Below are 15,155 nucleotides of genomic sequence, written 5' to 3' on the forward strand. Positions count from 1 at the left end.
GCGTAAGGAAATGATCACATTAGAATAAATCAGAGTTAATAACATTGTAGGCTATAATGAGGTATTATAATGTATTAAATGGTCAATTTGTTCGTTTGTCATAATCGTACATCACACACAAAATATGTTTTAATCAAAACATTTTAAGCCAAAACACATTCTCTAATTTGGCTTTTCAGGAATTAAATTTAGTTTTTAACAAGATAGATTGAAAGGATTTTTCTATTGGATTTCCACTCTTAGTTCCTGCTGATAAAATATTCTCACAGCAGTAGTAATCCAGTAATAAATGATGGCATAATTCTTGGTGACGTGTATATTTATCAAATAACCACAAAATAACTGTTTGGTTTTATTTGGTCCTGCATATGTTTTGATGGTTCTTCTCAGTTTATTGTGAAAAGCCAGTCTCTTGAGTCCACCATGCTATGCATTATATCATGCATATCACTCAATCAAAAGATGTTCTTAAAAACAATTCAAAATTTCCCATGGGAACAGCCCTGCCCCTTAAAGTGTGTGTGTAATCTCCCGTGTGGTAAAGCGATAGATGCAGGAAAATTATCCTTCTGACCACCTTGTGTATTTATAGTAATTATTAAAAGGCATAATGTCAATGGTAGACCTTAAACTACTCCGTCCAGCTGTGCTTATGTTGTTAAAAAAAAAGAAAATGAATGGGAGAAAGCATGCATAAATCCTCAGGGTCACTGGAACTATCTCACCCAATGACTGATGAGCGTTCAGATCATTACCCACAATTCCCAGCATCATTCATTTAAACAGCTCTGAAGAAGGGAAAGATGAGAGTGACGGAGAGAGAAAGGTGAGGGAATGAGATGAGTAAAGGAAAGACGAGGGACATTAAAAAGGGATTTTTGGGGAGAGACCAGAAAGAGGAAGAAGTGAACAGCATGGATTTTGAGCCACAAAAAAATAAACATGGAAGGAGCAGAACAGTATCAAAATTGCAGTAAATGTTGTCCTTCACTAGTTTCAAAAATCCCTATCAAACTGTCAGTCTTTCTGCTTGCTTCTCTAACTAACCATAATACTTTGGGATGTCCTTCATAACTGCAGTGTGGTCCTGTTTAAACGCAGAATGCTTTTGAACAGTAGTCTGTGGGTGACTGTGCTCTGTACTGTATACATTGGTCCTGTGTATGTGTGTACTTTTGCGTTCATGTGTCACTGTTATTCTTTAGGCTTTGTGTGTGTGTGTCCTGTATTCTGTATTCTGTGAGTACCTCTGCCTCTAGAGAAAGCCGATCCAAAATCTTCCTCTCTTCCTCCTCTGTTACCATGACAACAGCTACTGCTCTCAACAGGTCGATTGGGGCCTGTCTGAGCTCACACATGCACATGCAAGCAAACACACACTTAGATTACAGAACACACACATAAACACTCTTGAAGAACACACGCACAGATGATAAAGGGCCGAAACACACAGACACAGCACTCTCACATGCTGGGTAATTATAGCATTTAAGCATTATCTGCACACTGCAAGGTCAGCGTGAGAGACAAAGAGAGAGCGAGGCTAACGACCATGTTCGCTATATGAAATCACACTAAGTGGTAATTTTGAAAAGGTGTCATTGAGTGCATTTACACACAGACACACACACACACACACACACACACACACACACACACACACACACGCACACACACACACACACATACACTCTGTTTCCTAGCTAACAGACTATATATTGCATCAGGTCACATGAGGGGTTACACTATTTGTATGCATTTTCAACTCAATCAGGAAGACCGATAAATATTCTAAGCATAACACAGAATGTGAGAGTGTTGAGCTTGCTCTTCCAGATAATATCAGTATGTCCTTGTTTTCTTATTTGGGTTTGTCAAGATAAGAGGATATCTGTGTTATTGTGAGCTGCATATGGTGGTTATGTGAGGTGACTGCTTAACACGGAGTATTTTAGAAAATAACATTGTGGAGTCCCAGTGTAACAATTTGTCATAAGCATACAGTTAACTGATCAAAATGCTGAATATATATGTTAAATTCCAAAATGCCCCAGACAGTAGCACCGTGGCGAATACAACATCATGTCAGCTATGAAACCTGCTGAGCTAACTGGATGCTGATTTCAATTTTATTTTTATTTATTGCCGTTTTTCCTAGAGCTGTCAGAGTCAATCCCCCCAATTAGCCTTGGGCAGAATTGTGACCACTAATATTTCTATGCTGTTAGAGATGGTTATTTGCTATTGTTATGCCGATTAATGTACATTATTAGTAGACTCGGTACTTGTTTTGATGCTTTACTCAACAGCACAGCAGACAGATTTATTATAATGTTGATTGAAGCAGACCAAAAGGGTTTTTAAAATTATGGGTCAGAAACCCCGAATGAGTCACAGGCCTGTTATTCTGTGCGTCCCTGCATGTGAGTGATTAACTTTGATGCGTTTTGGTCCCAGGCTGAATGATTTTTTTGGCCAATGATGTTCAAGGGTCAATCCTTAATCCAAACATAAACTAAGTATTAGTTCCACCATAAAAAAGATTTAAGATTTGTGCTTTCTCCCTCTCGCCATTTCTGTCTGCAGGCTATTTCTAAAACGGTAGTTAAAGCTCTAGAGTAGATGGCAGGTCTGTTTCTAGAGGGGCCACGCACAGCAAGATTGGTAGTGTGATTATATGAAGTACAAGATTGTTAAAGTTGTGAAGTTTACTTCTTATTTAAACTAAAAAGGTGTAACTAATTTGTCAAGACAATTCCATCTCTCATCTGCAGTCAAACCTATTAGAAACTGTACTGGGTAATTTCAAAATATTATTGGGCACCAGTAAAAAAACTAAAAGTGTACTAACAAATTGGAGATGTGGTTTTAGCTAACGACAACACTGTCGTGTTGAGATTGTATGGTAGTATATTCACTCAACTTTAGAAACTCAAGTGTTCAAGGCCTTGTGGTAGAGTAGGAATTTGAAAACAAAAAATGTCCGTTTCTATCTATTTCTAAATGTAATGATAATGAACAGCTGAAGTTGGAACTTAAAGGCATACTATGTAACTTTACCCTCTTCGCTCCCCCTACAGGTTTTCTCCATGGAACTACAGCTTGTGCTGTAGTTCCATGGAGACAACCTGTAGGGGGACCGAAGAGAGAAAAGTTACATAGTATGCCTTTAAGCTGCCCAGAAGTTCATGTTGGTGTCTTTTAGCTGCCATAATTCCAACTAGGTAACCAGGATCAAATTGATTAAAGCTACAGCAACAAATGTAAATTCGTATTTGGAAAATAGAGATCAATTACTTTTAGCATTTTTCCCTTTTTCTTCTAATTTGGTCACTTTCTCAAGTACTGCTGCTAACTCCCTTTTTTGGTCATGGCAAAACGTAGACTCTAAGCAGCAACTAGGATCTCTTATTGGCTTGTCACCTGTGAAAACTGTCACTTGTGTTGGATAAAAAGCCTTGCAAAGTCAGATTCAGTGCAGCAAAAGCCTGAATTCATGGTGTGATGTGTTGAACGTGAATGTCAGCTAAAAGTGTACATTAGTTTGAACCTCTGACAACTCATCAGTACATTGCTGTTTACGTTATACTACACAATCTGGAGTCTAGACTAATTTGACATGCAGCCAAGAGGGAAGGAAGAAAGGAAGGGAGTAAGGAAGGAAGGAATAGAAGAAGAGAGCAGAGGAAGAGCAAAAGGAGGTTGGAGGGAGGTGACAGAAGTGGCAGTTAGTAATTGTGTTGATGAAAACCAGACCTCCTTTATCTCTCCTTCACATTCTCTCCCTCCCTCTCTCACTCTCCTTCCACCCTCCATTCTCTCACTTTGCATCTCTCTCTCTCTCTGAGGCCAAAAATAATGAGGTCACTCCCCTCTCAAGGACCGTTCCATATAAAAAACCCTCCTTGTCTCTCCTCTCTCTCATTCCATTTCGCTCTCACTCTTTCTCTGTCCACATCCCGTCTTCCACGCGACAGGCCTGCTCCTCGACACACCCATATTAGGACATGCACTGTCTCTCTACCCCCCTGCACACACAAAGATGTTCCTAAGTGACCCAATATATCTTATTGTTAACGCAAAGGCAAACTCAACAGCTTTGATCTCTCTCATTGTGTACACTGCCTGTGCACTCTGCTATGTGTGTATATATACCTCTGCTTATGTAGGGATAAATTAGCTTGTTTAAAAATACCATTTTGTTAAAATAACATGCCCGATATGAAGACCTTTTCTATTCAGGAAGGTCAGATGTCAGAGCCTGTATTTTTTTGTACTGTGTACTAGAGGTTTTCATAGATCATTAAAAACCTACCTGAACCTGACATATATAGATTTATACTTTTAAAAAGGGACCCAATCCAAAACGGACCTGAGGACAGACAGACCTGGCCGAAATAGACCAGAGGGTAATTAGACTCGATTCAAAACAATACCAAAATGGTTTGCCCGGAGAGACCCAAACAGAATGAACACTAATTAACAACCAGCCATGGTCTAAAAGAGTAGCAGATCACAAACTCGCCTAAAAAAAACCAACTTCCAGCAATGATGGATTATGTACTGTAGCACCACATGATCATAATACATATTGTTATGACCCAAGATCAGCGGCATTAGAATTAGATACAATTAGACTGAATATTATTTTGACCCGTCCTCAATCGACTGTCAGTTAATAGATGATCTCTACTGTGTAAATGTATCTATACTTGTGTTTTGTGTACTCTGTATATTCCTTAACCCTCCTCTCAGACCGTTTGAGATCATCATCCTGATGACCATTTTCGCCAACTGTGTGGCCTTAGCCGTCTACATACCCTTCCCTGAGGATGACTCAAACGCCACCAACTCCAACCTGGTGAGTTATCTACAATATTTAACAGTTAAATTAGCGCACTTGCTCTTTTTTCTCCACTACTTGCGGGTTTATGTAACCGCTTGGCTCATTGGCTATTTTTTTCCAATCCTGGAAGACTGAATTTCTTGTTTTTTGTTCTTGTGGTCTGACACCTGTGTTTCCCATGTGAATGTATTATCTTGACTCACATTTGTTATTATGGGGCGTGTGGTTGGTTTATGAAACATTTCATAAAAAGGGTTTTCTGTTAATTAACATTACTGAGCAGCATGCAATTTGCACATATCCAGCTGATTCCATTGTGTGTGTGATTTGCTGCCATGTATATAAGAACCAGAAGGTGTGCTGTATTACACTGTGACTGGTTCATTAAGGTGAATGACAAGAAGTGTGGAGAGAAAAGAGTGAAAGACAGTGGAGGAAATAATGATGGGAGCAAGAGGGAACAAGAAGTGGGGAGTAAAAATAATTGAATAATAGATTCTTTGAGCATCATTTGTCTTATCATTGATTGTTTGGATACATCAGAGCTGTTGATTATGATGTTCCACTTTGAAGCCTGAAGAAAATGGAGGGTTTCAGTTATTTTGACCGAGGGCTCTTCAGTTATATGAAATAAAGCCATGTGAGTTGATTTCAATCAAAGGCAATGCATAATTTTCTTGTGGGCAACAGAACATTTTTGGAAGGAGAAAATAGTTGTTTTGATTGAGGAATGATTCTGTGGTTGCCAAAATGTCATATTGTGTAATGTAGCCTACTAAACCTAGTATAGCAAAAATATCTTACAAAACAAAGACATCTGTTGCTTTGAAACTCTGATTTTCTGACTGCTTCTTGCCAAACCTCTTATCTAATTACCTCAACCTGGCCACTCACCAGGGTGTGTATGTGTGTGTGTGTGTGTGTGTGTGTGTGTGTGTGTGTGTGTGTGTGTGTGTGTGTGTGTGTGTGTGTGTGTGTGTGTGTAAAGCAGTGTGTTGCTTTGTGGTTATATAAATCAATATCTATTCATCCATCCATCCATCCATCCATTAGCTATGCCTGCTTATCCTTGAGGATATGCCAATCCCAGCTGACATTGGACAAGAGGCGGGGTTCACCATGGGCAGATCACCAGTCAATCACAGGGCTACAAATTAATATGATTACATATATCTGTACAATTCATGTGTTTGTGTGTGTGTGTATGTGTGTGTGTGTGTGTGTGTGTGTGTGTGTGTGTGTGTGTGTGTGTGTGTGTGTGTGTGTGTGTGTGTGTGTGTGTGTGTCAACTTGCAGATGTATGCCAGTGTATTAGTGTGAGGACACTAATCCCTCTGGCCATGTAACATCTGTTACTCTGTCTTTCGTTATTTCTTTTTTTCCTTCTTTCTAAGAATGATCTTGCCACGTTTACTTATTTTGAGGGCTCATGCTGTACTATGGTTTTCAGATTGCTTGTAGTGTGTTTGTATGTGGACTTTGCAATGTACCCATTCACATGCCAACATGTCCATGGATGCTCTAATTGCTGATTTAGAGAATCTCTTTAGTATTAGGGAGAGTTTTACTGTGATTTGTTCTGAAGAAAACAGTCAGAGGATCCAGCGACCTTGTCTATTCATGAAGTTACTTTGGGCTTACTATAGATCTGTGAGTGGAGAAATTACATTTGTTTTATTTGTTTATCTACTGCCTGATTTCTCCTTTAATGATACAGTGTTAGAGTAGGTATATGAGTCAGTAGAATAGTAAATAGGATTGAATCAAGTCACAGATCTTGGAACTACAGGTAGAGAGCTAATGAATGAACCAGGAAAGAGTCAATTCTATACAACTCAGACGGTCCCAACCTAAAATTCACCTTCAGATGCATCTCGAAAGCCTTGACTTCCAGGATAAGAAATAAAGCAGATAGCACATCCATTTAAGGTCGTACCAGAAATATAGTAAATATTCTGTGTAAATACTGACTTTTCTCAAGAAATATAAGTATGGTAGAGCATTGTATTGACGAAAAGTAATGCTTAGTGTGTAATTTATTTATGTTTTCACTGGACAGTCTAGACTGGATAACAGTCTCTGTCTCTCCATGTCTGTCAACACCATGAGGAGAATTTTAATGCCACGTTTTTTTGCAGTTTTGAAACTATATACAGCATGAAGCATTGCCATGCAGACACACACACACACACACACACACACACACACACACACACACACACACACACACACACACACACACTCAACCTACTCACCACCACCACAGCTGTGGTCAATTAGTTTTATAACCTTCTGACAGACAGGAAGCAATGCACAGATGGACTACAGGCTTAAATAACGTTTGAACCATGTATCTGTGTGTGTGTGTGTGTGTGTGTGTGTGTTTGTGTGTGTAAGTAAGCAAGTATACAAACAAGTATTCTTTTGTGGGGAAGGAAGGGGAACATAGGAGAACTACATTATGTCTACATTCTGTTTCAACTACTTTTGCAGCCTCATAATTGTTCTCTCATTGTAATTATTTTAAAGCTCTAGGTTTGTAACAGTAAACTGTCTCGTTATGTACCAATCATGAGTTAAAATGAAAACATAACATTTCAAAAAAAGCCTTCCTCTGGCATTGCCAGAAGTGAATCTTACATTTTTTACTTTGTCTTTGCAATATTTATTTACTTTGACAATTGACCTATTCAGTTATTTTATTGTGTTTTGCAAGGCAGTGAACCCCAAACTACCAGAATCCCTCTTACGTCTCATTGGTTAATTTGCGAGTGTCTATTGTGATTCTCATTATATTCTATTTAAATCATTTGAATGATGGGTTTATCATCATTCAAGAGCTGCCTACAGTGACTGTTCTGCTTAAGCACACTCTAACAGACCACCTGAGTCCTGTGATGTTATTATTTTATCAGTAGGAAACCTGACACTTTTTTTAACGTTGTCTTTACACTATTAAGTTATTTCTTACAGTGTTAACTTTGCATTCAACTGCTACAAACTGTGAGGTCACCCTCTCATTAAATATAATTTGAGTTTGAGCAGCGGGAGGTTTTAAACGTTCCATGCATCAAAACTCTTGTAACTGTGCTATTTCACATTTTTGTGTCATCCTCCCCCCTTGTTAAGTAATGTTGTCATTCTTTTTGTAATTTGGGGTGACACATTGTGCCTAGCCCCTGGTGGTTTTGTTAGCTCACCCGCACAGTTTTTTTTTTCTTACCACTTTTGCCAGTTTTTAATATTTGCAAATAAACTACAGGCTTACCGGTATACAATTTTTTTTTTTTTTAAAGATTATTTGTTTGGGCTTTTTATGGCCTTTAATCGACAGGATAGCTTGAAGACAGGAAAGGGGAGAGAGAGGAGGGATGACATGCAGCAAAGGGCCATGGATCGGATTTGAACCTGGGCCACTGCCAAGGCCTCAGCCTACATGGGGCGCACACTCTACTGGGTGAGCTAGAGGTTGCCCCAGGCTTATATAAAGTTTGATCTTTCAATGAGGTATAAGCTCAAAACAGCTGCATCATGACTGGTTCAGTATCGTGATGATGCTCTTTATATTCACCCCCGACCCTAAGTGTGATTGAGCCTGAGTTTTTGAATCAATATGGCGCCCCCTCGCTAGATTTGCACAGGTCTTTCTTATGTAATACCAGAGATCTGTTGTATTGCTTCTAGTACATGATTTCTATTTCTGTCTGCATCCCATAATGTGCTGCTCTGTCTCCATGACGACATGCCCAATAATAGCAGCGGGAGAGGTTGTCATGGATATGGTAACCGTAGTGATGCTCCTCATCTGTCCTTGGTTACAGAGGAAAGAAGGGTAGAAACAAAAGTGAGAAAAATCTCTTCTCTCAGGGAGGAAAATACGTTGCACTTAGGCTAGTTCAGTTCAGGAAACATCTTTTTTTTTTATGGTAAAACTAGATGAATTTTCTCTAACTAGAATGTGAAGCTTAAGAACTTCCCTCCCTGTGGCTGTTCTGTTTCTCTTCTTCTCTGTATCTCTCTTTCCCCTTCCCCCCCTTTTCCCTCCTTAATCACTTTCTCCCTCTTGCTCTCCCTTCATTCCTCCATCTAATCAGATCATTATGGATACTTTCGGATTGACAGAATAATGTTGTCATAACCAAGCAATTCACTAATCAATACACCTGATTAGACATTGATTGATGGAGAGACAAGAATGCATGCATGCAGGCACGCACACACACATACGCACACACACACACACACACACACACACACACACACACACACACACACACACACACACACACTTTTGACAATAAATCCCATAAGCAATAATGAGGCTTTATAGGATTCACAGTGATTGAGGTTTGAGATTACCTTGGTGCCTATGCAGGTTTAGATGGTTTATTTGACTTCTATATTGTTTGCATCCATTTGTATGGTGTCAGCCGTGTCAGTCATGGATGGTGTTTACCTGATTTCTTGGTTTTGTGTGTGTGTGTGTGTGTGTGTGTGTGTGTGTGTGTGTGTGTGTGTGTGTGTGTGTGTCAGCAGTAGGTGATCTGGTGTGAAGTGTTAGATGAATTAGCTGCTGGCTCTTCAGTAGGCGTGTGAAACAAGCACCTTTAAGTCAATGAATCACCTTTTAGAGGATAATGGACCCTATCACAACACACACAGATACCTTCTCTTTGCTCTGTGTCTTCTCTATATTGGCGTTTTTCCATTACATGGTACCTGCTCTACTCGCCTCGACTCTACTCGCCTCACTGTGCGTCCGTTTTCCATTGCAGATTTTAGTACCGCCTCAGCGTGGCTGGTCGTCATAGCGGTGCCGCAGTAAACTGCCGTGACCTAACGCGACACACACACAGAACGTGGAAGGTGTGTTGTTGTTGACACATTTTGTTTCAAATGAAGCAGGAGGCAGCAAAAATAAACACAGCTGGCTAAACTAATTAAAAAGTTTGTTCAGGACACCCTCCTCTGTCGCTTTCACGTCACCTTTTGGTATCGGCTCAGCTCGCTTGGAACCTCGACTGAGGTGGTACTAAAAAAAGTACCTGTTAGCAGGTACCAGGGACTTTTTTTCGTAATGGAAAACCAAAAAAGGCGAGTAGAGTCGAGGCGAGTCGAGCAGGTACCACGTAATGGAAAAGCGCCATATGTTTTTCTCTTTTTATATGAACATATAATGAATAGAATTGGCAAATTTGTTCAAATGCGTAAACTATGCAGGCAATGTTTTCCTATCCTTAACCAAGTAGTTTTAGTTGCCGAAGGTTAACCAGGCAGATTTACAGCTGATGCTAGATGATGATCCAAGTAATACCGATACCATGACTTCCATACCAGTCCCTGAACGCTACTTTTTTCTGTACCAATTTTATAAAATCAATTTTAACAAAACTACATTACAACATTACAAATTAGGTATACATTTTTGTATTTATTTTTTCCGCTCCTTTACACCTAAGTGACCCTGTCTCCGTGCGTAACATAGAGTTTTTCCTAGTTTTACCAGAAGATCTTGGTAGAAATATACCAAACCATAATATGCATACTTATTATCTCACTGACGCTGATGAGATTTACTCCTTAGGTATTGAAATTTGGTATTGAATGACAAGGCATTTTTGGATACTCTATACTATGTAGGCAATTCTGTTGGTGCCTAAAAGTACCGAAATTCGGTACCCTGCCCTAACTAACTACTACTAGTAGCTTGAAAGTTTCCTTGTATCCATCCCCTGATTCACACTTTTCAATCACCTTTTCGCAGAGTTGCTTGGAGTGTTCCTTTGTCTTTATGGTGTAGGTTTTGCTATGATTCTAACTTACTAAAAGCTGCCTCCAGATACAGGTGTATATTACAGTCAAATGAAACCCCTTGACTACACGCAGCTCCATTTAACTAATTATGTGACTTCTAAAATCAATGGGCTGCACCAGTAATGCTTTACTTGCATTGCATCCACAGGGTGTATTTAAATATGCTATTCATTTAGATAACTTTCTAGAGATCTGTTTTCACTTTGCGATTAAAGGGTCTTTATGTTGTTCAATGTCAAAAAATGCCACATTAAATCTACTTTCATTCAAAGTTGTAAAACAATAGAACACAAAAATGTCCATTGAGGGTGAATACTTTTTAAGGGCACTGTATTTTGTAATTTAGGCAGATTAAGATTCATATTTTTGGATTAAGAGATTAAGATTAAGAGACAAACTTTGTTTACCTATATTTCTGGTGTTCTTTTGTTTGCTCATATTTTACCTCAGAACTAGCCTTGGTTTTTGCCTTTGGATCCAATATGTTGAATTTTATTAAATTGACAAAATAACCTGCCTTAAAAAGATTCTATTACCCAAATAGTACTCCAAATACCATCTGGTCTTTGTTCTTGAGTCTCTACATGTCCTCCTGCCTCTTCCGTCCTCTCCCTATCATTTCTGCTGTAGAGGACCAAGTTAACATGCCGTTCCTTTGGGTGCTACTCTGCTGGTTGCTAGGAGTGTCTATTTATAGTTGGAGAGGAGCGATCAGCATCTATCTGTACGTTCACTTATCTAAACAATGTTGGCCTGTGTTTTCTTTTGTTGATGGTGGTGTGTGTGTGTGTGTGTGTGTGTGTGTGTGTGTACCTCTGAATAGTCACAGTGGAATGCAGCCACTCACAGTGCATCCAGATAAGGATGTAGATATGTAGCTATATTTGTGTGTCTGGTGGTGTATTTCGGCGTGTGAATAGCTACGGTGGAATTTTTGGAACATTTATTAATACATTTAACAATAGGATATATGAGTCTGACTGTGTGTGTGTGTGTGTGTGTGTGTGTGTGTGTGTGTGTGTGTGTTGTATATATAAACAGGTTAATATGATTCACTACTGTATCTTATCTGGTCTTATACACATATGGCCTATCAACGCAGATGGGAAACTTAAAATCCCTTGCGATTTTTCTTCAGTACAACAAGTTCCAACCAACCTGGAGCCTGGGGAGTCATTATTTGGAGATTATAAATGTTGTTCCCCTTTTCAGCTCCCAGAAGAAACAAGGAATACCCCAGTTACCATTTCTGTTAGAGACATGGGTGCATTCCAACTCCAAAGCTACTACTTCAGAGTGCTGTTTGGTTTCTACTCTATTGGTTCCATATTTCTGAGCCACTTTGTACTAATTCCTCACTGCTGCAGGGCTCCAGTATGACTACATTGAAAGTTGTCTTTTTATCTGAGTAGTTTCTCTGCTTTACCAGAATATCTTTCTTTTTTCTCTCTCTTTTAATTCTCTTATTTTTACACAGTTTGTAGTTTGAAATGATAGAAATATAAAATAGGAATCAGGAATGCCTCCATCAGCAGGGTTTAATTGAATAGATATGCTTTGAATTGATTAAGGTTTGGCAGTTATTGTTCTTTATTACATGGCTTGGTTGAATTCTAAGACATTCTGCGGTCTGTTATTTCTTGATAACACACCGTTGCCATGCATAGCAGAGCTTTGCCATGGACGCGGTTCTGTTCACTCTGGAGGACAGCTATCAATCCGCTGAAAGAAGTCCGGATAATTTATCAGCTGTGGAAAAAAATGGGGAAACGTGGATCAACTTCTGTCCTCCAATTCAAGGAATGACAGCAGAACTGTTGAGCGCCTATCCTACATCTTCATATACGGTCTATGATCGCTACGCAGTAACTTCAGCCATAGGGACAACAACGCTAATTAGTTAGCTTAACGTTACATTGCAACATGTTTAACGTTACAGGTGGGTCAACTGCAGCGGCTGTGCAAAAAGGAAACAAGATGAATGAAGACATAAACGTCAACATAAATATTCCCAAAGAAGTCCCATTCACCGTGTCTCACTTCACCGTCAACGGAAATGTTCAGTTTAATGTAAATTAGAGCAGCCGATAGCCCGCTAGCTCACTACAACGCTTCAGCTAATGTTGTGTCAATTCAGCAGCTGGGTAATTTGTCCACCTATAGCTAGCGATAGCGCGGCAGCACCCCATAACAGCCCACAGCCCGTAAAGGGAATAAAATGTGTGCCCGGCTTTTGCCAGAAATGCATTCGCTGCAGGAGGGGGAGACACTGTGGTGTTGAGTGACAGACAGAGGGTTGCATTAAACAGTTACAGAGTTAGGGCCCTATGATTTCCGTGATGCTGAAAATGCGGACGGAATCACGGAACTAAATAATAAATAATAAATTAATGTTTGTTGCGTGGGGAAAAAAAATGTCGAAGCGAGTGGCTCCTGATGGGCCAACGGTGGTGAAATAATTAAGAAACTCTCAATTGACTGCTAAATACCAGGCTGAACAATACCCCAAAGACTACTATGAGTCTGGACAACAACTGTTTTGTAAGTTTTGTCAACATACTGTTGAATGGACCCGCAAAGACACATGTAACGACCATTTGAAATCAAACGTTCATCTCAAGAACAAAGCGAAATCCACAGTGGGCAAATCCCTCCAGGTTACCATTGAGGCAACGACTAAATCAATAGATGCAAGGCGTGAGTTTGTGGAAGATTTTGTTGCAATGTCTGCTGAAGCTGACATACCGCTTGAGAAAATGAAGAGGATACGTCCATTTCTTGTTAAACATTGCAAGCAGGGAGGCGCACTCCCAGAAAACGCCAGCAGCCTCAGGCAGACCCACCTGCCGCGAGTCTTTGACCAGCACATGCAAAAAGTGCTGCAAGAGATCCGTGGAAAGAAAATCTTCGTTGTTGTCGACTAAACCTCTGACAACCGAGATCGCAGTGTCCTCAACATTGTTATAGGTGAGCATCCAAAGCTTTCATTTAGGTAATTTTGAATGTGCTTTGCTGAATATATTAACAGTTTAAATAAAAAAGCTGAATTGTGAGTTTGTGTCACTGAGTTTTTAAAGGTCAATACTGCTTAGAAGTGAAAAGAAAACAAGCAAATCCGAAAAATCCGAAAGGACTAAAAATAAATCCGAATACACAGAATTTGAAAAAAAAAAAAAAATGGAACTTGGGAAAAAAATAAAACGGATTTCATAGGGCCCTACAGAGTTTACGTTGCTATGGACGCAGGATTCCAACAGTAGAGAAAGAATGGAATATTTTCTTTAGTGGAAGCAATAGAATTGTATTTAAATCAATAAACTACTTTTTAATTCAATATTGTCAAATGATTGATTTATTTGGTAAGTAGCCATGTAATAAGCGGGATAATGTAGAGCGAGGCGGTTGTTATAGCGAATACAGCCCCGACAGGGTGATCAGGACCATGACGCGAAGCTGACTTTGTGTTCGCCATACTTATGTTCTTATCTACTGGTGAAAAGTGGTTAGCAATATTCTAATGTATGAGCTAATGGCTATAAAGCCACATGGAAGAGATAATGGATTGGGGTTAGTATGTAACATGAAACAAAGCCACTATTGCATCACTGTACAACACAGCAGAGCTATTGTTTTTATTGAGATGATCATGTTAGCTTGTATTGGTACTTATTTGTACTTTTGCAGTTTTTATTTGCCTCTTTAAACTTTACAGTATAATATATTATAATAAACTTTAAAAAAACTTGTTTCCCTCTTTGGAAAAACTTCATTGACATGGCTGTAAACAAAAACAATATGGCTAAAGCTTAACATTCTGTAACTGTTATTCCTTGTTGTCTCAGTCTCTCCCTCTTTCTCTGAGCCTTTCTCTTCTCTTCATCGCTCTTCTCTTCCACCTCTAATAAAAGTGAAAGATAAAGACTCTAAATGATGTCAGCTGTGGCACCACATTCATTACAATACCATTTCCTCTTCCCTCTCTCCTCCTCCCTTACTTTTTAATAGTCCCATTTTGGTGATAAAGATAGAGATGGCCCGATACCATTTTTTGCTTCCCGATACAGAGTATCGATCTGATACCTGTGTGTCATATATTTTATTATGTTTTAACAACTGTATACTACTATCCCTGTATGGATGTGATATGATTTCTATCTTTGTTGTTGGTCTGGCTCAGGTTAAACTCTTGAACAAACAATGAACGCCCCAGAACTTTCTTTTATTATGCAGTTTGACAGTCAGTTATAATGGAAAAAGAACATAAATAAACTACTTTAACGTAGATTTTCTTTAGAGCTTTATTACGTGGTATCGGATCGGTGCATAAACTCCAGTACTTCCCGATACCGATACCAGAGTTTTAGGCAGTATTGGAGCCGGTACCGGAACATCTCTAGATAAAGATAGGGAGATTTCCACACAAACCTCACAACCTCTCAGTCTTTCTTCTCTTATTCTTACTCTTTCTTTACATACATCTCTCTCTGTCTTCAAA

The 15,155-nt window shown here is 39.3% G+C and overlaps 1 protein-coding gene across 1 annotated transcript in view; it reads left to right on the forward strand.

Moving 5' to 3' along the window:
- The window catches only part of cacna1c (calcium channel, voltage-dependent, L type, alpha 1C subunit), a 154,174-nt gene that overhangs the window by 3,123 nt on the left and 135,896 nt on the right, over positions 1 to 15,155 (forward strand). Inside the window, exon 3 of the mRNA XM_078243219.1 lies at positions 4,756 to 4,861. Coding sequence (XP_078099345.1) covers positions 4,756 to 4,861 — 106 coding nt within the window. The remainder of the gene's footprint in view (positions 1 to 4,755; positions 4,862 to 15,155) is intronic.

The sequence above is a fragment of the Sander vitreus genome, chromosome 23, assembly GCF_031162955.1.
Source record: "Sander vitreus isolate 19-12246 chromosome 23, sanVit1, whole genome shotgun sequence".
Taxonomy (NCBI): domain Eukaryota; kingdom Metazoa; phylum Chordata; class Actinopteri; order Perciformes; family Percidae; genus Sander; species Sander vitreus.